At 37.7% G+C, this 25,897-nt stretch overlaps 1 protein-coding gene across 47 annotated transcripts in view; it reads left to right on the top strand.

The window, feature by feature from the left end:
• Window positions 1–25,897, top strand: part of LOC309811099 (regulating synaptic membrane exocytosis protein 1-like) — a gene marked incomplete at both ends in the record, with an annotated part of 218,126 nt that overhangs the window by 68,626 nt on the left and 123,603 nt on the right. For 6 of the 47 annotated variants that reach the window (XM_082633645.1, XM_082633655.1, XM_082633637.1 and 3 more), the window contains 5 exons: window positions 35–191; window positions 920–1,045; window positions 2,662–2,724; window positions 7,556–7,645; window positions 24,322–24,393. In XM_082633645.1, the coding sequence (XP_082489771.1) occupies window positions 35–191; window positions 920–1,045; window positions 2,662–2,724; window positions 7,556–7,645; window positions 24,322–24,393 (508 nt within the window). Of the gene's footprint in view, window positions 1–34; window positions 192–919; window positions 1,046–2,661; window positions 2,725–6,334; window positions 6,413–7,010; window positions 7,104–7,555; window positions 7,646–15,483; window positions 15,568–24,321; window positions 24,394–25,897 lie in introns of all 47 variants that reach the window. The other 41 variants (XM_082633634.1, XM_082633676.1, XM_082633640.1 and 38 more) reach the window with 18 other exon arrangements.

The following is a 25,897-nucleotide window of genomic DNA, read 5'->3' on the forward strand; positions in this document are numbered from 1 at the left end:
ATACTGACTCTTTCTTTGTGTATACTCTTGCCAGTAGGTTATAGGTCTAGTGCTAGAGAAAGCAAACCTTCAACATTAACTGTGCCAGAGCAGCAGAGAACAACGCATCACCGCTCACGGTCAGTGTCTCCGCATCGTGGTGATGACCAGGGGAGGCCGCGTTCCCGTTTACCAAATGTGCCATTACAGAGGTAGGCTTCGAGAAGAGCTTAGCATCCTTTACGGTACTCTTTATTATAATACAATGCAAACTGCCACAAGACTCTAACAGAAATGAAATAATGGTTTGGTCAATCAAGTTATTTTTTGCAGAATCCTTGGTAGGCAAAATGCCTTTTTCTTTATTACCCAGCCTATGCAGCATTCTGTTCTCTAATCTCAGGTAATCTCCCAGGGAGTGGAAGAAGTCAATGTTGCCAGCACAGTTTTTGAATAACTGTCTTGTATTCTGTTTGCTAGTTAAATTTCTCCTGTTGGGAGAAATTGTATGGTAATAAATTAGACCTGTGCAGAGAAGTGGCACAAATGATAAGGTTGAGGTGGAATGCATTTTTAAGAAATTTGGGATTGTCTCTTTGAAGCACTTTAAATGTTTGGAAAAGCATATAAAATTGAAGTTATATTGTGATGTATTTCATCTCACCCTGAAATACACTTCTGAAATTGTCACTAAGTATGCAGATGAAAATCGTGGTCCTTTTTTGATGGAAGTAAACAAAGGAGGTTGGAGAAATACAGCACAGGCAAAGCCATGATAGAGAATAAATACCTTTAAAACATGTACTTGGTGATGAGGCCAGCACTTTTCAAGCCGTGTCAGTTATTTGCCAATTACCGTCCATTCTTTCCTGTTAGTCTGTCAGCCTGTTTGGGGAAGGTGGTACATTGTGATGCATCTAAATTTTTGCAATCGTTTCAGGAGTTTAGATGAAATTCATCCAACAAGAAGGTCACGTTCTCCAACCAGACACCACGATGTGTCCTGCAGCCCAGTTGCTCACAGACCCGGAGATATAGACAGTCAGTGTCTATCAGAACAAGACAGGTATTCGTCCACATTATGATCTCAACACTGTATGTCTTCTTTGCTCTGTTTTCGTCTATGATAGGTATCTTGGCATAGTACAAAAGACAGGAAAAGTATTTCATCATTCAAAACTGAACTTCTCCCAAGGAATGACTCTTAAGATATTCTAATAGAAATGCAACTCTGGGAAATATTTGACTAATATTATATTGTCATAAAAGGTGCATTTAAAAAAGAAATCAGAATTTATGTTTAGCCAGTTCTAAATGTACAGTTTGTTGTTGACTTAGATACTAACCTAAATTATAGAAGGGAGTCTACATAAGCAATTTTCAAATATTTTAGTTTTTGTGGGCTGCAGTCTTTGGGATATTATTTATGTAATTATAAAATTATGTTTTTTCTGCAATAAAAAGTTTTTGGGTACAGGCCATCTGAAAGACAGTTACTATTGCAGAGTTTCTGTGAAAACTTCAGCAGTCATATTTTTTAGTACACCTACTTCTCATAAAATGTAGCTACCTAAAATGTCTATAAAGTACAAAATATTGAAATGGATTCTTTCTTCTGTGGATGTGTACTTAGGCTTAGTTCTGCATTTGTTTGATGTTATGACTCCATGGTTCTACATGCCCGCGGACTTTCTCCTCAGACCAACGCCCTTCCTGTAAGATGGGCCTGACCACAAGCCCAGGATCTGTTTTGGGTTGTTAGAATCCCCAGCTGGTTGAATCGTGTCTTCTGGCTTTTTGAAGTGTAGAAACTCTTAGGGAAGAGTAGGGAATGAGGTTGGTACACAATGATTGATTTTTGCTGTGTAGTCAAGGACACAGAGCTCAAGGAGAGCCTCTTAGCTCCCTAACTGTCACCCTACTGGAGCCATGACCTTCAGGAGATGAGGTTGTGGTACTTACTGAGACAGAGCATTGCTCGGAGGAGGGGGTCCCCGCTGCTCAGGTGGAGTGGAGTCAGGTGAGGGTCCCTTTGTTGACATTCACTGGGGCCGCCATGAATTTAGGTGAGGAGGGGGGAAAAGAAGGACTTCTGGACCAGGGCATTCAATAGAGTGAAATTAATTTGAGTGTAGAAAAAGTATCAGTTTTAAGATAAAACATTCCTAATCAAGTATGTTCTTAGTTGGTAAAGGAGAAACAGAATAAGTGATGTTGCATTTTACAGGCTGTAAGAGCCAAGAAAACTGTCATGCTTTGAGTTGCTAAAAAGAAATTTTAAAATTTAGGGTTCCCATTAGTATCAGAAAAGCCAGATTTATAGGGCTTTTAAAAGTTGTTAAAATACCTAAGTGTCTAGAATTGGAAACAGATTTCTATGTCTTATTTGGGGAAGGTTCAGTTTAGTTTAGTTTTGCCTTGATACTCTGTGAAATCGCTTTGAAATACAATAGCAAATCAGCAACAGCTAGGGCTTCGACCATAATGTTTGTACTTTATTGTTGAAAATTTAAAAAGTACTGTCATGTTTATTTTTGTTTAACCTCTCAAGCAAATATGCTAGTGTAGACAATCTGGTTTCTTCCCTTTTCGTGTTGTCATCGGCATACCATTGGCATAACCCATGTCATTTAATGCCTCATAACTTATCTGTTTCACTCACCACCCATCCTGTCTGTGCAGTGAGCTTCTCATGCTTCCCAGAGCAAAACGAGGACGAAGTGCAGAATGCCTACACACCACCAGGTAAATACAGGAATTTGGTGACGGTAACTGTGTGTGATGACTCTTTCCATTCTACTCTGCTTCCGTCTCGCCCTTAGCGGTATTATTATGAATACGTGAAATTAATTTCCCCAGTGTTCAAAATTGGTTTTGTTTTATATGGAGGTTGTGGAAAAGGTTCCAAATATATTTGAATTCTGATCCAGGCAGACTGCTTTTCTATCAAAATATTTGAAATCCAGAGGCTGCTGAGCCTCTGTGGAACTGTTTACACATTTCCAAAACCGAGGAACCGATTTCTGCAATTAAAATTCTATAACCTCGCTGTGAGCCCCACCACACACACACACACACACACACACACACACACACACACACACCCATCTAGACACAAGAGGTCTGATCTGCTGTGCATGGCAGTGTTACTGTTTCCATGATTATAAGTTCACTTTGTTTTAGCCTTTTTTAATTTTTATGTTTTGATTCTACTGTTGTTTTCTTTCTGTTGGCTTTTAATAAGATCTTTACCACTTCATTTTTAAGAGCTGAGCTTCAGTTTCCTTCTTGATAAAGAGTGCGGATATATGACCTGTTAACTTCTAAGCCCTCCCTTCCTTCATACACTCACCAGGTCAGAAATGCTGCACTACCAACTTTCCCATAGAGACATGTAACGGTATAAAGCCTCCTTAAAGATGAGAAGAAGAGGGGATACGTTATTGTCGTCTAAATTGGAGCTGAGAACCTAGCACTTTATTTTCATCTCATTACATCTTGGATCTCATATCCCAAATAAGTCCTTTTACAGATTACTCAAAGAATATAGTCTGTGCATATTTATCCTCAATGTGAAGTTAATGGAAGGTACAGAAATAATAACTAGGTGAGACAAATGAACCAACACACAGATAAACTGTTTCAAATATTATGGCCAATAAAGAGTAAATAGGAGAGAGAAGGAAAGAGCTGTACCCGGAAAACCTGCGACGCAAACACAAATGCAGCTTTATTGTGTCTGTGGACCTAGGTTTCCACTCAGGAATGGAACATGATCTCCCGAATGAGAACTTTTTACATGAATTAAACTCTCCTAGTCATAACTACTGCCCTGTGTGCAGTGCCATAGGGAAAAATGAGGGATGTTAGTTCTGTGTGCAAACTGGAGAAATAATGTAAAATCCTAACTATTGTAAAAATCAGCTCAATTCTTTATAATTCGAAAGCCTCCAGCCTTACTTTGGTTGTCCTGACAAATAGTTTAATAGGAATGATTGCTTTTCAGATTCAGAAAATTTTCTCATAGTCCCATTGGGGTGACTACAACTATAAAACACAAACAAAACAAAGCTTTCATATTTATTGGGCACCTGGTGTGTGCTTGGCCCCCAACGTGTGGGTATTTTTAACACATTCACACCAATAAGCTAAACAGAATCACTAAATATATTGTTTTTCTTTCCATTACATCCCACTTTCAAAGGTAAACTAACAGGATAGGCACAATAGAATAAGCTAGTAGTTTCATCATTTTGTAAAATCTTATCTTCAGAATACGTATCATATTCACTTACGACTTTTAAGAATAAAACCCGTGGATTTACTACTTTCCAGTAAACAAGGAAAATAACATTCATTGAGTACCAAGCCCAGTGGTGATTATTTAATGAATTTTATCTCAATGTCCTGACAATAGTTGTATCATATGAACATTATTACCCTCATTTCACAGATCAGGGAAGATGCTAAGAAAGTTTTATTTGACATGTAACAGAGCAAGGATTCAAAATCAGGTCTATTTGAAGTTTTCCACTGAACTAGTTTTTCCAAAAATGTGTTCCGAGGAGTTGGTTCCACATGAAGTTCAGCCAATTTAAGAGTCTGTGAGTCAAACATATTTCAGAAACTTTGCAAATTAAAGCCACTCCCTGGAGATTTTATATGCACAGCATATCAAAGTCACATACTACAGAATTCTGTCTCATATTGTTTAATTCATCCCCCCCATTGTTATCAGTATCAAATGCGTTTTCCATAAAACCTTTCCTGAGACAGTCATGTTGTACAGAAAATGCTGTGGCTTCCTTACTGTGTCCTAGACCCTTTGTACCTGTTATTTTACTTAATCCTCACAGCATCCCTGTTAAAGACTGTTATTTCCTCCATGATATAGATGTAGAAAAAGGCTTGATGACCTGAATCATCCAGGTTCACAGCCAATAAATGGCAAAGCCAATGTGGACCTTCAAACTAAAAACTGTGGCCACTTTTCATTCTATTTCCATTCTCTGCTGACTCCTGTTAGAGTGTACCCCCCAAAAAAATTCACTTTTGAACCAATTGCTTGGAAAGGTTGTATAGCAACTTGTTACTAAAGACAGTTGCCTAAGGTTTAGGAGTTGAAAAGAAGATTCTGTCTGTGAAGCAGGCTGAACCCTTTGCTTCAGTAAAAGTGTCCTCAATCTGTGCTCGAATGTGGTACTTTAATACATTTTAAACCACAGCTTTAAAAGATTTCCTGAATCAACCATTAGTATAAACATGCATAAACCCATGGGGGTGTTTGATATTTATTATGTCCTCAGCAAATGTTTATTCTATTCTTCATTTTATCATACTTTAATTAAAGTAAGCCAAAATGGACAATAGATTCTCATTATTGACAGTTACATTTTGTAGAAACATTATTAAATTACCAAGACATTCATTGACAGGACCAAGTTTACCCTTGGTGATATAGACAGTTCAGAAGTCCTTGTAGGTTTTAAAGGAATTCAGTTGGTGTTGGGCCTTGTTTCTGCCAAATCAGAATTCATATTCTGGTTGCAGCTAATACCCATCCAACCCAATTTCTGGTGATAAATGTTACCTGCTGTTGGGTTTGTATCCAGAAGGTGACAAATGGAAAGGATTGCCCACTGCAGTCACCTTTTTTTTTTTTTTTTTTTTTTGTGGTACGCGTGCCTCTCACCGCTGTGGCCTCTCCCGTTGCGGAGCACAGGCTCCGGACACACAGGCTCACCAGCCATGGCTCACGGGCCCAGCCACTCCGCGGCATGTGGGATCTTCCTGGACCGGGGCATGAAACCATGTCCGCTGCATCGGCAGGCGGACTCTCAACCACTGCACCACCAGGGAAGCCCTGCAGTCACCTCTTGATCTTCCTTTACTGCCTTCAGTACTGTGACCAGGCTTGTCCCTGCAATGCTGGTCAGCATTTTGCTTGTTATTAGACTATTAACTTTTAGTCATATTAATTCCCAAATTTCATAAATTATTTGATTAGTACTTTTAGCTATGAGTTATTTCCATAGAAGCAGGTATAATATTAAACAGGGATTAAATAGTAAGTTTCATGTTGGTTACTTCATAGAGTGTAGTTCTCAAATCTTTTTCAAATTAAGGCTTTTAAACTATAATTTAAGTCTTCATCTTAATTATGAAGACATGTCTATGATTCCATATTTAACAGTTCTTTTCCTACCTTCAAGTAATTATTGTGGTTTTTCTGAGAAAAATAAAAGATCCATCTGTGTTTGTAGCTATCTAGGTCTCCTACTTTTTTCATATCCTGATAAAATTCGCTTCATATGTATTTTTCTGTTTCCTGCGTGTCTGCGTTCCCATGTTCCAGACATCTTGTTAGGCACTATAAAACATTACCACCCAAGATGCCCTTGTTAGAGAACTGTTCTCGCTGGAATATTTACAGGTAAGAGTCATAACAGTGAGTCTCAGTTATAAACTAATCCCTAATCCCTCACCAACTAAAAATAGCAAATTTACTTTCTAATAAAGCATTAGCATCTCCTCTTAAAATTAATTATATACAGAGAAAACTCATGATATCTAAAAATAGCTTTTAGGGGGAAAACGGGGAGGGATAAATTGGGAGATTGGGATTGACACACACACTCTACTACATATAAAATAGGTAGCTAATAAGAATCTCCTGTATAGCACAGGGAACTCTGCTCATTACTTTTTAATTATATGGGAATAGAGTCTAAAAAAGAGTGGCCATATGCGTATGTATAACTGATTCATTTTGCTGTACAGCAGAAACTAACACAACAGTGTAAATCAACTATAGTCCAATAAAAACTAATTTAAAAATATAATAAAAAATAAAAATAGCTTTAATTATAAAACCTATGCTAGAATATTTCTCTAAATGAAATCTACTTACTCAAATATCAGATTTCTAGTCGTTGTCTTCTTTGTCATTTATTTGTTGTTTTACTTGTTGATTTCAATTATGAGAATTGATTTTATATTATTTTATTTTTGGACGATTTTACTCTGTGGAGCTCAATTCTGCCTGCACATACTAAAACCAAACCCCTTCACCATGAATGCTTTCACTCGAGAGCACTGAGGTTTACTGATGAGATCCTGGTTAGGTAAGGACGTTTGGACGTCATACCGTCCACCTCCCCTGTCTAGTGTTTGAACCAAAATAGCTGAGTTGTAAAATTTTCCTCCTCTGCTGTCCTTCATTTTGTTTTGGTGTGGCATCTGTCCTTGGTAATGAAGTGTTAGGCATTTTGTTTCAGTGCTTTCTGTATCCAGTTTTTTCATAAGTAGGTGTGACTTAGCCTCATTTTTTTCAGTCTGAGACCCTTTAAAAAAATTATGCAAAGCAACTCAAGCATAATCTTTGTTTAGTGTCATTTTCTAAACAAAACTGTGCACGGCCATCCTGTCAGCGCTCACACCCTTATGAACCGACTCGCAGTGATTCTGCACTTTGTGTAAAGGGGACAGGACTCGATGCTTTCCTCTCTAACTGGTCTTCCTCTCTCTGTTTTCTCTGTCTTTCTCCTCCACCCTGGATGCAATGCACTGGCACTAGTGACCTGCAGCCCTCCCTTGACAGGGCGAGGAGTGCTAGTACCAACTGCTTGAGACCAGATGCTAGTTTGCATTCACCAGAACGAGAAAGGTATAAAGACTTTCTTAATTTCCCGTCATTTTGTACAGTCATTTTTTTTCCCTATCACTTTGTTTTGTGTCATTGAGTCTCACAGCTTAGTCATCCACATTCACTTGCCGACTGTCTGCATTTCCCCTCCCTTCCGTACATGCCTGTGTAGAGATGTGTGTATGTGGTGGAGCCAGAAGGAGCACATACACATATTTCCGTGAATGCTGTTGCAAATGGCGTGACGTGATTTGTAACTGCTTCTCGCTGCTGCTTTTCCCCTTTTGTTGCTGTTCAGTGGTTTTCTTTACACCTACTCAGGGATCCTTCAGTACGCTGATATGGTTGTGAGGGGCAGTGAGTTATCTGAAGGGGAATATCACTTTCCTAGTACTTCCGCTGATAAATAGTATTTATAGGTTCAACTACAATCTTCCATAAACGCAAAGCAAGAATCTTATTTAGATAGAATACTTCCCTTGTGCATCTATATTCATTTTTTTTAAATCAACTTGCTCTTTGATATAGATCGTTTTGCCTTAAATTATATTTCAACCAAAAATAGTATGTTTATCATAGATTTCCTCATGCCTTACAAAAATAAAGGCACGTTATAGACACACATACAAAATTTTGCTTAACACTTTAAATTGATTAATAAATAATTCTGACGTTAATTCAATGATCATGTACTACGCTGTCTCCTAATTGTGAGCCAGCTAATTTTTCCATTGTGGTGGAACTTTCTATTCCAGTAAACTTGGTTATAATTGATAGTCTTGGTTATAAATGTTATCTCTTTTCAATTAGAAGTCATTCACCGGAAATTTGCATACTACCTCTTCACAAATCCTGAAGAAAAATGTTTAGTTGTGTTAATGTAACCCACCTTTCCTCTTCTTCAGAGGCTGCTTAAAGCTTTCCTTTAGCAATCTTTCTAGTCTGATTCTACTCATTTATTTATGAGATGTTTATTTCTGGAATTTAATGATTGGTACAGGTAGACGTGTTCATTTTTTAGTATCTTCATAAGATTCTACTGAAAAATCTACTTTTTAATTTTGTATTCTTTTGTATTTGCAAAATTTGTAATAGAAAACAATGGAATCTAACTTTTTGTATTTCTCTACATTTGTAGAAGAAATTTTAGTTGAAATGGGCTCTTCTTTAGTTGAATGGGCTCTTCTAAAGTCACAATTGAAATTGTTTCATTATTCTCATTTGTTGTATATTACCCCCCCAAAATATATACAGGAGTAGCAAGATAAAATATTTTTATATTTTTTTACTTATTATTATTTCCTTATATGTTTCTGGTTAGTGTTAAAACAAGGGTAGAATGAAGTCAGCAGAATCTTCTGACTACAGCAATACCCTAACATCTTAAATGTCATCTATATTGGTTCTGTCTAATAGAAATACAGTTTGAGCCACATGCATAATTTTAAATTTTCTGCTTGCCATATTAAAATATGAAATTAACTTTAATAATTTAGTATATATCTGAAATATTATCATTTTAACATATAATCAATTAAAAACTGTTAGTGAGATATTTTGCGTTCCTTTTTTCACAGTGCTCCTTGGCCACCTGTGGCTACTACATTGGACAGTACAGTTTTATTCTGTTGCTGAAGCCTGTCGAGCACATGTTTTCTTGTTGCTCTGAAGCCAGAGAATTCACAGATCCATGTACTGGTGAATTTTATCTCTGATAATACCCTTACAACAGGCCAACCTGTAGACAAATAATCTGGCCACGATTCTTTTACAGGTCATAGTGAAGCCTGAGTGCACTCACTTATGATACGTACTTTTGATAGAAGAAGAGAAAATATGATTGAAACCTACATTCACTCTATCTATTGAATAAAAAATAAATTTCCCCTTGAAAAAAAATGAAAGGGGCCTGGAATTGGTATTACTAATGTTCTTTAACTTATTGGGGTCAGTTTGTTGTCAAGCAGAAAATAAAGTGAGATGAGTTCTCATCAGGAAATTTACAGATGCTGTAGGTGTGTCTTGGTGTGGAGGATGCCGTCCTTCTGTGCACAGACCTCTGAGCAGCTTCGAGACAGGACAGAGCAGGACCAGAAGTGGGGGCTTTGTGCTCTTTGGAAGATGAACCTGTAAGTCCCCAGACAGGACGTGAGGAGAGTAGGAACTGGGGAAGCTTTGAGGGTTTTCCAGGTGACTTAGTTCTTGTGACTGACCAGAGAGCTGATCAATGCCTGACATATACATAGTAGATAAGATATTATAGAAAAGTTGTTAAAGACATAACTTCATATTCTTGAGATGGTGACATATCAATATTTCCACAGCCTTGTAACCTATCGAGGTCAAACAATTTGCTGATTCTAAACCATCTTGATGAACATGTGTATGCTGTTATACCTACTTAATGCCCTTGTCTGGAGTATCTTCACTAACTCTGAAAGCAAAGGAAGTTCTGTGTTAGTACAAAGGATGAAATTGTTAAAGCAGACTCAGTACCCCACACCACACTTACTGATGATTCCAAGATAAAGGAGCACCAGGCACAGTTAGCATGTTCTTTTCCTGAAGGACCCCAAAACCATCAGGCCAACCTTTTCTCCCTCAGGAGGATGGTTTGGCCCAGGTTAACAGATGAATTTTGAGACAGGCACGTGGAAACACTGTTTGCAAAGGAAGTAATTTCTGGGTTTGAGCATCTCCATTATATAATATATTCTGTTGATTACACAACTAGCAAAAATACATAGGGGTTACCCCGTTGCCCCATCCAGTCATGACCCGTAAGTCAGGAAATTTGGGGTTCATTTACAGTGAAAGATCTAGAAAGACTAGTTGTAGCCTGCTGAAGACATTGAAGAGATAAGGACTCTCTTTTATCTTTTCTCTAGCAAATACCACTGCATGCTTACAAGGAGGTCTGGTCAAGGTCACTGTACTCTCCTTCATCTGTGTCAAGGTCAGCTTGAGGTCATCGGTTCCCCCTTGTTCCCTGCTCCGGAAGGAGTGAGTTACAGACCTGCTGTTAACCTTTCCTTTCCCGGGTTTTACAACAGAATGTTGCTTACGTGTTCAGAAACACCGATTTCTAGAGCCACTGGAGAATGATTCCTTTCCTCAGATGTTTTATCTTCTTCCTTGACCTTTTCCAGAAATCTAACCTCTCCTTTCTTCAGCATCCTCTACAAATTCCCTAACACCTCTGTGCTAAGGCAGTCTCCTTTACAGGCTGCTTTACCTCCCTGTCTCCCCCTCAGCCTTCCTCTTTTGCCCCACCCATCCCATCCCTGTCATTATATGTCTATCAATCAAAAGTTTCCACACTGGGACGTCCCTGGTTGCTCAGTGGTTAAGAATCTGCCTGCCAATGCAGGGGACACGGGTTCGAACCATGGTCTGGGAGGATCCCACATACCGCGGAGCAACTAAGCCCGTGCACCACAACTACTGAACCCTCGAACCACAACTAATGAGCCCACGTGCCTAGAGCCCGTGCTCCGCAACAAGAGAAGCCACCACAATGAGAAGCCCGCGTACTGCAACGAAGAGTAGCCCCTGCTCGACACAACTAGAGAAAGCCTGCACACAGCAACGAAGACCCAACGCAGCCAAAAATAAATAAACTTAAAAAAAAAGTTTCCACACTAATACATATGGAGACAACACTGCACTGTAACTGGTCATGCCAGACCCTCCCCTGCAAACCAGGCCTACATTTCTCGGTGGTTGGTAGACCCTGTGTGCATCAAAAGTCTACATCAAATGCACTGTCTCCCTCACATCCTCTGCCAGCAAAATGCTTTTTCTTTCGAAATGTCCCTCTACTTTGGCAACTTTGACATATAACCATCCACATAATCTGGAAATACTTCTGCTCCTTCGTCTCATTTGATGAGACAAGAAGTCCTATCGGTTCTCCTTCGAGAATCTCCAAGACAGACCCACCCCCCTCATTATACTATAGCCCATCCCCACTTCCGGTGCCATTCTTGCCCCGTTAATTTCTCATAAGCTCTATTAATCGTTCTGTTCCTTTTTGTCTCAAGTCTTTTTCCCATTAAAATTGAAATACCCTTTTTCCTTTGTTGTCTGCCTAAAAATTCTCCTCATTCTTCAAAACAGGAGGTCAAATAACCATGTCGACTCTAAAACTTCTCTTAACCCCTCCCTCACATGCTTGCCTTTCCTTGCCAGGCAGAATTATTAACTCTCTTTTCTGGGCCCGTGTAATATTACATACGTTCTATTTCACTTAGTCACGCTTCTTTCTTCCACTAGATTGTACTCCTGGAGGTCAGAGATCATATTTGGCCTTGCCATCTCTTGCGATAGAATTATTATTTTTTACTTAGTAAATGTTCCATCTGGGGCTTTGGGGGAACTTAAAAAACACCCCTTATTTTCTGCTCCCAAATCTGTGTCCAGTTGTGATCTAGACCCAAGAACTGCAAGGTGGGAGATCTAATTATTACCATAAATACAGTGAACAAGTTCAGAAGCTAGACTTCAGGTTGTAAGCTGGCTGCTGACTCACCAAGGGGCTGCCACATTTTCTGAACCACGAGAAGCTTCTGCCTTCTGAAGGCTGCTGTGCAGGTTTATTTGCTGTGGTGTCTGCTGTTTGCAGGCAGACTGATTAGGAAGGAGGAATCCAGAAAGGGCTAAGTCATCAGTGCCTGATTCTTTAACACAAAGTCCCCCTCCTACCTCCTTGGGGTGGAGAGAGGCCCAAAGTAGGACTTGAAGGAATTTCCCTCTACATGGAAACACGAGGCCTAAGAGAAAGGAGGTTCCTACCTAAAACTTAACTGTAACTTGAATTGAAATAAATAAACTTTATTCCAAAGTATAAGCACCTATATTAATTTTCACTTAAAATAGGATTGGGGAAAATGTTTCAAAGGACTAAATGAATAATGGGAATAGACAATAAAAATATGTACTGTATAATCAGATCTCTAGTCTGTTCAGGTTTGGTGTCTAATATGACAGAACTTCACAGATATTTTGTGTGTGTGCTATTTAGGGAATGAATGGTTTACATTTCCATATAATCTCTCTTTTAAGCTGCTTAGCCATGCTCTGCCAGGTCATATGCACCACTGAAAGATGTGTAAATATGCAAGCATACATACAAATGACACATTTAAACACACACACTTTTATTGTAAGGTAAATCCTTGCTGGGGGAAGAGCCCCAATGTAAGAACCATTCCATTGCTTGCTGAGGACTGTCAGTTCTATGTCCTTATATCTCCTCAGTGGGTTCCCTTACCGCTGTTAATTTCTTAGTTAAGTTTCTTATTATTTCTTACCAGTATTACCCCCAAACCTCAAATCTTATCCTCTTATTATCTACTTAAATATTTGCAAATATTTATTCACTACTTATTCTGTGCTGGGTGTAGTTGATGTAACTGCCCAAACAAAGCAAAACAAGACACTGTAGCCCCTTATCTGGGGAGGTCCCAGCCTGTTCCTTCAGTTCCACAGCCACCAGAGTGACCCTTGTCCTCCTGTTCTGAGCACAGAGAAAAGGGTGGCCTCCCAACAAATAGATGTTCCTGAATTAATGAGTTTAGAATACCTGAGATTAAAGCACTAATAATGCAACTAAGGTAAACTGCAGGCAAGACAGTTGGGAAGAAAAATCAAGAAGGGGCTGTTTTAGTTCCGTTTCATGATTAATGACTCCAGTGTAGCCTGCCATGTTCGCTTCTAGCATGAAAACGGACGTGGAAGGTGTGTGTTTTGCTCAATAATAAGGGAATAAAGACTCTAATTTTGGTCCTTCTCGGTGATAGGAGAAACAGAGAAGTTGGACACATTTTAAAAACATATAAAACGTTAGTATACTTCAAGCTCACAAATCATGATATTAAAACTTATGTCTGTTCTTTGGACAAAAATTGGATATAATTTGATCCTACTCTCATCATATCCAAGATATGAGGGTAAAGCAAACATTTATGTTATTGGGACTACATATCAGCATATTTAGAAGGACTTTGAGTGCACAGGTATACATGTATGATGCTAACTAGTTCTAAAAGTTTACCTTTTAATAGCTTGCATTCACAATGCCTTGTTTCTAAATGTACACCCTCTCTTTCATGGCTTTCACTGCATGTTTCATAATTATAGCATTTTTCTTTACTTTTCGTGTTTAAATAAACACAAGGACTGGAATTTTGCCTCAGGAAGCAAGGTTATTCATAATCTTGTCAAGTGAATATTACTTATTCCTTCAAAAATGTTTAAAGAAAAACATATTGACTCTGTATTTCTAAAGAACACCTTAAGTTTTCTCATGACTGAGTACAATTTCATTTGGAAAACACTAGCTATAATTGTTTTCAACTATTTTAGAAATGTTTTTCTTTATTGTGTCTGCAGAACAAAAGCCCGTAAAGTGCAAAGATACATTTTCAGTCATTCCGATTGGATTGACCAACTATATAATCATTTAAAATAATTCAATAATTTGAAATGAATGCAAATTTGTTTTTAATTTCACAAACACATAACACATTCCAGAGGACATGCCACACAGTTTTCTCTTCTGCCCAAATTCTGCTTTCAAGTATCTTTATTTGCTTCACGGCTTCCTCAGAGTCCTTCTTCAATCCATCCAAGGCTGAGTGATGACAAACAGGCTTCCCAGGGGCTTTCAGAGAAGAGCACCTGCTGACTAAAGGTATCCTGGTCACATGTTGATAGCCCTCTGCTGCTTTTGTCCAGATTGTCTAATAAATCCACGAAACCAAGTTAACGGCAAAAAAAAGATGGCTCTTAAAAAATGTTACGACTGGTCTTTGGATTATTATAAAATCGTATAGTTAGACGAGTCTTAAACCCCATTCAGTGATCCCTTGTTGCATATGAGGAAGCCAATACGCAGAGAAATTATCCCGCTTAAAATGTTCATATGGAATATATTAAAATTTCCAAATTTGGGCCATCGAGTCCCTTACTGCTTCTTTTCAGTATTTGTCCGGATGTCTGTAATTTGTGGTTATGCAGAGACAGAATCTCAAGATAGTTTAACAAAAGAATGGACCAAGTTTCAAACTTTTACTTAGCTGTTAATCATAAAAACAGTATTCTTGTAAATGCTGAAATAAGAAAACAACTGTTTACCCCATGGAGAGATACCTTTGCAAGTAAAGATTAGCAAGATTTTTTGAAGGTAATGCTATTTTACCATCGCATTTATCTGTATTTCCCACTTTTATCCATCAGTGGTTTTTGCTCACAATTTTTTCATTTCAGTTACTATCCCTGCAGTTTTCCCCCAGAAAACTTGTTAAGACTTCACTGGTAGCATTTCCATGAAATATTTCTTCATGTTATTGTTTCCACACTAGAGAGTAGTTTTATTTCTTCCACTTAAACTATGCTTCTACTTTGTATTAAATTCACACACCTCATTTGCCACTTTATCCAGTAATTTCAATACCTAGTATCAAACAAGCATTGGTGGCTTCTTAAATCTATTTTATTCAGACATCTACCTGATTCTTAAGGATGTATCTTTGTAAAGTTATATATATGTATTTATGTGTATGTATAGTTTTGCAGACACACACCACATTTAAAAGAACAAAATTACACAGGAGATTTCAAACATCTTCCCAAATAAGTTGTTTCTCTATTCACATGTAAGGCTACAAGTTTTATTTTCTTACAATATTGTCATTTATCTTTCCAAGGCCTGCAAAAATGAAAAGTAAATTATGGAGCAAAGAATCTACACTTTGACTTTTTGGGGTGATTTTCCAGTCCTCTTGTTCCATATATTCTTTTATTTTAGGAGTTACTAAATGTCTTGTTTTTTCCTGTCTTGTTCATTGGGCAAACAGGGGTAGATGGTCCCCCTCTCTAGATAGGAGACGGCCTCCTAGCCCCAGGATTCAAATCCAGCATGCGTCTCCGGAGAATGACAGGTACTAGTCACTTCCTCCCCACAGACAAGTGGCTTCCAGAGGCTGGCAGGCCACCAAGTGGAGGGTAGCCAAGAGCCATGTGGTTATGATGCCTTCTTTTTAGGGGCCAGAGTGCAAGAGGTGGTGATTCCAAAACTAAATGCATCCACCTCTGATAAAGCACCTTAGAATGTTTCCTGAAGTGAAGCTAGCATGCACAGGGCGTGGTTTAAACACAGTAAAGTTGGGTCCAGTGGGAGAGTTCTCTCTTAATGAGCACTTGTCTTAGGGTTTCGATTTTCTAGAAACATATTTAAACTATTGATTTTGTCTACACTTGACTAAATTAAAATTCTCAGGTGCTTTAAAATGTATTAAAATCTATCACAGAGCCTATTCTTTTGTTATACTGGTTGATGATCTGATCTTCATCGTCTTGTTAATAATGAAGTTTAGGCTTTGGGGCATATTCCCTGATTTAAGACAGAATACCTCATTCTTACCTATTTTATGAATATTGTGTTTTTAAGCCAAATATTGTCCAGGGCTAGGGTCAGTCAACAAGGTAGGTTTTTAAAAATAACATCAGTGCTTTGAATCTACTTCATACTGTGATGGCACAAGTGCCACAGTACGTATTTCCATTGCTTTGTTTTCCTTCTTGGGCGTTGTTCACCCAGTTCTCCTCTTTTGTGATGACTCTTATACGTAGGCCATGTCGTTTCCCAACTGGCTACAAAAGGTTATGGGTGTTTTGGCTGCTTCTCTTCTGGTGAAGCAGAAATTCAGTCAACACATGGGTGACATTTTATTTAGCATATTTCAATTTGAAAGAAAAACTAAACGCCGTCACTCAGAAAAGATTAATAAGTCATCTTACAAATGTTGGACCCCAAGGTGGTATTTTATGGAGGCTTTTTGAATATTTTATTATGCTTTAATCTTTAACACTTTTACCTCTTAATATGACTTACGTTTTTGGAATTTAAATCTAGTTCCTTTTACTGCTAACTGATTTCTAGGATAGAATTTATGAGACTAGAAAAATTAGTAAAATCTCCAATCTAAAAATTATTATAAACTTAAAGTCTTTTCAAATAAGAATATAAAATAATAGTATAAATAAAAATTTTAAATGTGCATCCACATTGCTACTCATTCATTCAGCAAAACTTTTTTGTGCATTTACTATGTGCACTTTTCTAATGGCTAGAGTCACAACAGTGTTTAAGAAAAGCAGTGTCATGGCCATCAAGGAACTTAGAATTTCCTCTTATAAAAGACTATTCTGGATTTCATCTTATGTAATGATTGCTAGAGTATAAGACGATTAAGTATGATGGTCTCTGTAGTGAATATAAATGTAAGTTTATCTGGGTTTAGGATAAGCAACATGGAAATCCAAATAGTAGTTTTAGTTCTTACATACATGAGATGAAGATTAGTTGAAGATTAGTTGTCTTTTAATAACATGTGAATTATGTTATTTGATTTCATTGATTTTATATATAATTTTAAAGGTAGATTTTAGAAGCAGAAATAGTCCTTTTAGATAAGATTATTAAAGGAAACTCTTCCTAATACATAATTCTGAACATACATTTTACTTTTCATTATGATTTATTTATAAGTAAATTCTGTGTTCAACAAAAGGAAATACATTTTAAATGGCTTGATACTATGATTTATTACTGTTGGGAACAGAATGTTATTTACAATACGTTTTTATTATTAAAATGTATAAGTGCCCATAAAAATGAGAGAGAAATTACTGCGTCAGCCGATGCTAAATTCATAGGTAACCGTGGCAACCGCTCAGGAACACAACACTTGCATTTCACCTCCTATTAGCTTTATTTACTCATTCAGAAGTTTCTGCCAATTCACAAATGAGGTGAACATGGCGTCAGATTTGGAGACAGTGAATGTTCTTAAGAATTTTGCCATCAGGTGACTTTTGCCCTAGGTCACTGGTTGGGGTGCTAAAAAAAAAATATTCTAAAATCAGTGACAATTTATATAATCGCCTTTGGATGTCCAGTATCAAGGCATATTTGATTACTTTGAAACTAACATAGTAATACAGTAAGTAAATATTTGCTTAAGAGAACTCTCTAGTAAGTTGGAAAGCATTGAGTTGCCGTCTTATTTTATACAGTGCGTGTGTTCACACACACACACAATTTTTAATGTACCATTTCTCCATAATTTAATTTCAACAGTAAGAAATCTTGATGTCATCTCAAGTGGTACAATAGCTTTATTTGTAATTAACGTGGAAGCATGTTTCTCTAGATGGAGGAATTTTCCTAGAAGTTGTAAGATTTTGTAAAACAAGGATGAGGAAAAAATACGTAAGTTTGTTACCCCAGGGAATGTTTGTGACTTTAAAATTCTAGTGAAAATTTTCTTGCCAAATTTTAAAAATATTGAAAATTTTAAGAATCATCACTCCAATAATAAAGTATTTCTTTGTAAATGGCATTATTTTAATATATAAATAGTAACTTTTATGAACCTGTGTGCACATAACTCTGTTATGAATCTTAGTAAAATTGAGAGCTACTTGTGGCTTCAAATTCACCAAAATTTGTGAGTGGCAAGTTAGAAAAAATGTATTTTAATAGATCCCTGAAGCATTGAACTTCTGAGTTTAGTGCTCACAGTTGAATGAATCATCCTTAAGTGTGAAAGGCAAGTATAAATTGCTGTTATTATTAATATTATTAGCATCATCTAATTCAACTTTTTCATACATATTTTTTCAAGAAAATGCAACATATTCTTGTTAAGTTAAAAACAATGTTTTGATAGTGACCGTTCTAATAAATGTGAGGTGATAGTTCTTACTTGGTACATTTTGAGATGTATGTTAATACTTCATTGGCTTGAAGTTACTGACTCCATTGTTTTGATTAGAATGTTTTTGCATCATTGTACGTGATATTTTTAAGGAGGCAATTTATTGATGTGACTTAAATAAAATGGAAAATATTTGATAAAATAACGTTATTTTCCCGGAGTTTAAAGTATCCCACTGTGTTTAAAATTAATTCCTGAATTATTCTGCTAATCTAGTTCTAATTTCTTTTGCAACTTGGAAGCAGCTACTTGCCTATAGGAATCTTTATCCTTAAATATCAAATGGTTTCTTTTTATTCAAAGTGAATGAATCTTCTTTCTCCATTGAAAATATTTATGAGATAAAGAAATTACCCACTTTTTCACTTCCAGGATTCATGATACTTGCCATGTAGATGCAGAGTTAATGTAGAACCACCTATAAATTCAGTACATTACTAATCATTTTTGTTTGCTTTATAACATCCTTTATCATCTGTGCTTTTCAAAGATGTCCTTTTTTTAAATGAATGAAATGTACCCATGTACTGAAATACTTAGTCTATTTAATGGCTATAGTCATATACATAAACATCAATAATAAACAAAAGGGTAAATATATCTTAATTGTATGCATCCATCTTCACCATATGTGAACATTTCTTATTTAGGTAGATTCTGTTTAAATTTAATTTTTTCCTTCCCAAAATTATGAGGAAACAAGATGATGGAGATTTGCATTTCACATTAAGCTATCTGGATAGGCAAGGAAAATATAGACAGAAATATTCTTATGATATCAGTGTTAATTATAATTAAAACATTATATGGTAGAATTTATTAATTTTCCCCAAAGAAGACTATATTTTCATTTTATTAGCATGTTAATTTTCCACTTTAATAGAATTGTACTATCTTCAGAGAAGTTTTATTTATCAGTGTCTTCAGGGAGTTGCTTTAACTGAATTTAGTTATAGATGAGGAAAGGAAAGTGGCCCAGAAACAGATTTTAACAATTGCCTTTCTTTTCATTAGTACATTTCATGAATCTTCACACTTAATCTAATAGAGAATAATAATTAAAAATGGAACTTCCAGAAAATTAGACTTAATTAGGAATGCCCTCACTTTTTGATTATTACTCTTGCTTCCATTTAATAATACAATAATTACTGTTATACCTTACATTTGAATATACCTTTATAGCTTTTAAGGACCTTAATTTGTGCCCTGTGAACCGGGAGGCATCAGGCCAAAATCATACAACTGTAAGTTGCGAAGTAAAAAAAAAAAAAAAAAAAAAAAAACTCAGGATCTCTGATTCTTGCACATCTACACCAAAGAAACATTCTTTACATGTAATAAAATAATGATAAAATTTTTTGATTCAACAGAACACATGTTAAAACCCCAAATAACTAAGACGTGATGGAGACACTGTCACTGTTTTGTTTGCTTTTGTCTAAGGATCCCTGCAGCAAACATCGTCATTCAAAGTCACTCAATGGCAGAGGGGGCGGGAACCTAGGGCCATGGGCCACGACGGTGCCTCACCAACTGACTCAGACCCTTATGCCCTTGGACAAGTCACTTAACCTTCCTGGGGCTCATTTTCCTCATCTGTAGATTTAGGTGGTTGTAGATGGACTAGCTGAATGCTGATGGCCCTCAAGACTCTAAAACTGAGTCCATGCTGCCCGGTTGCATCATGATGAACATGTGTTGGGCCAGTAATGATGACTGACACCTCATTATGCATAAGGCAGTAACCAGAGAGCATTTCTTATTTATGGTATCTTAGGTTTTAACAGAGACCAGAAAACAATTCCAAGTTTTATGTCTACGTTTATTTGATTTGATGTAAGCTGAACTGTATAACCCTGATTAGGTTTTTACTTGTCGTAACCTTTTAGATTCTCAAATTCCAGTAGAATACTCAACATATTACTTTTTTAACCACCTAGCCAACATATCTTTATTGAGAAGCTACTATATCCTGGATGTTGATGTTACAGTAATAACCCAAACACAATCCCTGCCCATGAGGAACTTAGGAATGGGTAGTGTAAGGCAGAAGGTAGTTCCTTTCACTGTGATCCATTTTATGATCACATGATCAATAGTTTCAGGGAAATAGTACAAGAATATAAATTGATAGTTTTAACCTCTCCTGTTTACATATCATAAGACCCTATTCCAAGAAAGAGCTGTGTTTAAACATACAATATATTCATAGCTATAACTTAGGATTTGGGGTAGAAAAGACAGTAGGACTTTCTATTCTCTATTCTTGCTTTACACTGAATTATTACAATCAAGTGAAGGCCATTTTAACTCAACATGAGGATTCTTTTAAGTGGTTAGAAGAATTATAAAGACATGTCCTTTGTAGAAATCTTTAGAAGAATCTTCAGTAAAGTACGTTTCTGTGGCATTTGAAGAGAAAAAAAAGGGCATCCATAACAAGAGGGTTAAACACTAAAACAAGGACAAAAGTTAGATACGTGAACCTCTGCATGAATATTTGTCATCCAGTTATGGGTCATTGAGTTTGATACTCTTACACGTGAATAAGAGTCTTTATCTTCAAGAAACAAATATATATTATTATCATTTTAAATAATACTTTTATAGCATTGATCTCTTCCTATTTCAAGTAATGCTAAAAGCGCTACAAATCCTTGTTCTATGTAATACTGCAAAAAACTACAAATACTACAATACAAATACTAAGTAATACTGAAATATTTAGAGTTAGCAAATCTGTAAGGTGATAGTAGTAGTATTGCCATTTTGCAGGTGGAAAAAACTGAGGCCCAGAGAGGTTAAGTAACTTGACTAAAATCATCCAGCTGGTCAGAAACAGAGTAGAGATCAAACCCAGTTTGGCTCTAGAGTCCATGCTTTTAGCTACTATGATCCAGTGTCATTTATGCCACAGATGCAACACGTTCATGGACATTGAGATTATAGACCTTAGTTTGACATGTAAGGACCATGTGAGTGAGAGCAAATGCCTTAACCCCTCTAAGCCTCAATCTCTTTATTTTTATAAAGGCTGAAAGCTTAGTACCTCCTTGTTGGATTGGTGCGCTTAGGTGAGATAATGCGGCAAGTTCTTAGTAAATATTAGACACTGTTAGTATCAACATGGTTGTCATTATAACCATCACCAGGTACTGTGATGATCAGCCTTGCATCCGAACCCATTAAGTTTAGGGATGAGAAGCGGAAGAAATGAAAGTTTTATAGAAGAAATAAGATCTCGGTTGGGTCTAGACAGACTCATAGAAATTACTAGGGATAGGAGAAAAACAGAGAAGTTCTAAAAGATTCTTGTCACCTTTCTGCTATAGGAAGGTAGAAAGTTGGTACAAAGGCCTGCAGGTGCTTCTTGTGCCTGCCCTCCACCCACAAACCCTTCTCTCTCAACACTTTCCTGCCTGGTCCACTTACTGTCACCTGAACATTCCAGAGCATCTCCCTTCAAACTGCAATCCACACCTGTCCCCAGGCACACATCCATCCCCCCCACACCTCTGAACCCCCTTGCCCTGGTTGACTGTTCATCATTGATGTTGTTAGCACTGATCCCCTTCTGACATGTTATACAATTTACTTGTTTGAGGGTTTTTTTGTTTCTGTTTCTGTCTTATGGTTTGTCTTCTACCACTAGAACATGAATTGCTTGAAGGCAGAAATTTTGTCTGCTTTGTTCACAGACATATTCCAAGCAGCTAGAGCAGTGCCTGGCATATATACACATGCAACAGATATTTGTCAGTGAGTGAGTAAGTGGGTGAAAACCCTTCATGACCATGAGCTTCATGAGTTGACCTTAAACTCTGGGTTCTCACTTGGCTCTCACAGCTCTGCCAGTCCCTGGGCACTCCTGGGGCCAAGCATACATTTCCCCAGATGATACAGGGCATTTAATTTCGAGCTCAGGCCCCAGGGTCTGCAGACCTTCTTTCTCTGCCTCTGCCATTACCCCGCCATGAGCACTTCCTGTTCTGCACCTGCTCACTTCCCTTTGCTTTCAGGAGCAGCTTCTCTTCCCCACAAGCTCCGCGTTGAGTGCAGGCGAGTGCTCAGGATCTCTCTGCTCCCCTGCATCCTGCGGTCCCCTCTCCCGACCACACAATCAACAAGTAGCTAAAAGCTACCCCCTAGTGTCGGAGGAGCACCTCCATGCCCCAGCCTGTGCCTGGCATTGTGGTCTCTTCTCTCTGTGAACACGGGTGCACCACCCAGAGGGAAGGTGTCAGAGTCAACCCCTGCACCCTCTTTGCTGGACAGTGTGTGACAGAAGCAGCTCAGGAGCCGGACTTAACTTCTAGCCCTGGCTCTGCCACCGGCCATGTGGCCTGCCCCGAGCCTGTTTCCTCATCTGTCAGGTGGACCCCTTCCCGAAGGATCATCATGACAATAAATAAGGCAGTGCCTCCCTCAGTTCTGGCCCAGAGTTCTCCTGGGGAATAGCCTGATTTCCAACTAGTCAAGGGACGTGGTAAGGAGAGATGCCCCTCCTCTGTCACATCCCTTTTGCCAGCTCAGAAGCAAGATGTCAGAGTCATGAAAGTCTCAAGAATACACAGCTGGAACCCGAATTCTAAACCCAGATTCTGAGTTTGAGGGCAAACTCATGTGAGCCGAGCAAGTGGCAGCAGGGAGAGAAGAGGGGCAGGACGAGCATCCCCAGAAGTTCACGTGCCCTGTGACGCAGACCTGGCACTTTGATGTGCATCCCTGTGCCTGGACCTATGCTGGATATCAGAGCATCTGGCCTTAATAAGTAAAAAGAGTAGAGACAAGAGACTAGCTCTTAAAGTTTCTCATCACAAGAAAAGAAAATTTCTAGCTAGTCGTGGTGGGTGTTGACTAGGCTTATTGCAGTGGTCATTTTGTCATATTCACAAATATTGAATAATTATGTCATACACCTGAAACTAGTACGATGTTATATGTTAATAATATCTCCAAAAAAAGACAGTTTTCTCCTAACATTGTTGGAAAGAAGGGATATCAGGAAATAAAAATAAGGATAAATTGTAGACAATCAATTATCAAGATAAACTATAATGTTTTTTATGGTTTCTCTGCTTTGTTTTAAAGAAGTGAGTTTCTTGACCACAATATTTTTTTTCTTTCAAATGTACTGTAGTCCAGACACATTTTAGGTTGAATAGACATATGTAAGCTGCCTTGGGGAGATAAACTCTATGTACAAGCATTATTTCTATAGGAAAATGCGTTTCGGGTTTCAAATGTTCGATGTACATACCTACTTTTAGAACATAGAGTAAATCAGGAACTTTATTAGTTCTTTGATTTGTGATGTATGATTAGGTTTTTAAAATGCTACGTGACTGCAAAAGTATCTTTATGACAACTTTTAAAGTAATTTGAATAGTTGATTTTTAAATACTTTTATTTATGTCAAACACGTTTCCCTAGAGCATTTTTCTTCTCTTTTCTTCATAATTTTGGGGGAGAAAAAAGCAAAGGAGAACATCTTTGTAGCCCCAAGTTTCAACCTGTCAGAGTGGAGGGCACTTCCCCCCTGTGTGGTCTTTCAGCACCTAAACCACAACTGTCATCACGTTTATCATCACTGCGTTTCACCGTTGAGTTTGTTTCTTCCTCAGGAAGGCACAGTTGCCAGCAGAAACCCCCATGACATCAAGACTGTAGACTTAACGCATCTACACTGATGGGGTGTCAGCTTCTGTGTTTCCTGTTGGGAAACTTGTGTCTTCCACACAGTACCAGTTCTGGTTTTTATTTTCATTTTATTTTTAAAAGTATGGGCTGACAAAACCATTTAGGTAAAATAGTTGCCATTTTTCATGTCTACTGCTTTTATCATTGTATGAGATGACCATAGCTTGATTCATCATATATTTTGTATTTCTTTAACATTTCATTCCACAGGCACTCCAGAAAGTCTGACAGATCTAGCACCCAAAAACAGACTAGGAAAGGCACTGCCTCTGATGCAGAAAGGTAGGCTTGGTGTTGTGCTGTGCGGCATCTTCTGTTTCACTAAGATGTTCTGGGGCGCCTTCTCTATCATTTGACATGTGCTTAAACACAATTGTGATGCTTAAAGACATTCGTGTAAAGAAATCTCCTATACGGGAATAGCCTCATTCAAAAACTGAGGTGGGTACTTTGAAGGCAGCCCTTAAATCTTAGGGCTTAAGAAAAATCTCATGCATTTCTCTTAGTGATCATTCCGATTACTAAAGAGGATTAAATCCAGTGCATTCCTATATACATACTAAGACATCAGTATTTAGTTTCTGAAATCATTGACATGTTAGCAATGAATGTATTACCTGAAATATGCAAATATTTTGAGCGTCTGTTATTTATCTGAATGACGCCAACTTCTTAAATATCTCCTCTACGAATGGATAATCTAAGAGTCTACTTGTAATTACAACCTAAGATATTTGTTGAGTTAATATAGAAATTAAGGGATTACTGATCTTTTGTTTGCAATTCATTCATTGCCACAAATTTTTAAAATACTTTTAGGTACAAAATACTGACAGATGTTTTTTACGTAGCTGTAAAAAAAAAAAAAAAATCCAATTAACGTATATCCACTCATCCAACCAGTACTGAGAGCATGCAGGGTGACATAGCTGTAAGTGAATGCGTGCCTTAGAGTGTCACTGCTGCTGTAGAGGTGTGCACAGTGTACAGTGAGAACACAGGGTAAAGAGGTGGCTGCAATGAGATTAGGAAATAGGTCATAAACAGGTGGCACTTGAGCTAATCCATGTGTATGAAAGTACATGTGAAGAGCAGCGTGTTCTGTGAGAAGGGAACAGTATGAGAGAACACTGAGCCTTGACATATCCTCTTGAGTTTGGGGAAACCATACCCATTTTGGGAGGGAAAATAGGATTCCTATCAGGAGTTGGGAGAGAGGGCTGGAAACAAAACGGGAGAAATCCTTAGAGATTGTTATACATGACCTCGTGCGCCATGGTGTAGAACTTCAACTTCTACCTTATTCATCCATGAGCCACGGACAGGCTTTAAACGTGAGAAGTAGATTATTAATTTTGAGTTCCAGAATTATAGATCACTTTAACAACACTTTGGAAGGTGAACTGAAGGACCCATGTGTAGATGCAAGACACCAGCTAGGCTGTTACAATAGGCTTGGTTGAGCGGGAGTCTGTACACTTCAGTGATCCATGCAGTTAACGAATATGTGCACACTATGTGTTAATTTCAAGGAATAAAATAGCGAGCAGCAAAAAGGGGAGCTTCCCAGAAGATGTTACCTCTGAGATGAAGTCAGGAAACTGAGTCCATATTAGTCACATCAAGGGTTGTGTGTGAAGAGGAGATGGATTGGTTCCTGGCTAATGGTCTGTGGAGATATTGACCAATTAGGGAACTTAACTAACAATGGAACAAGAATCCTGGGAACCAAAAAAAGTGTTGAGTAGAAATTCAGTTTTATAGGAGTTGGATGGATGGATAGATA

The sequence above is a fragment of the Mesoplodon mirus genome, assembly GCF_964341445.2.
Source record: "Mesoplodon mirus genome assembly, chromosome: 10".
NCBI classification, from domain to species: domain Eukaryota; kingdom Metazoa; phylum Chordata; class Mammalia; order Artiodactyla; family Ziphiidae; genus Mesoplodon; species Mesoplodon mirus.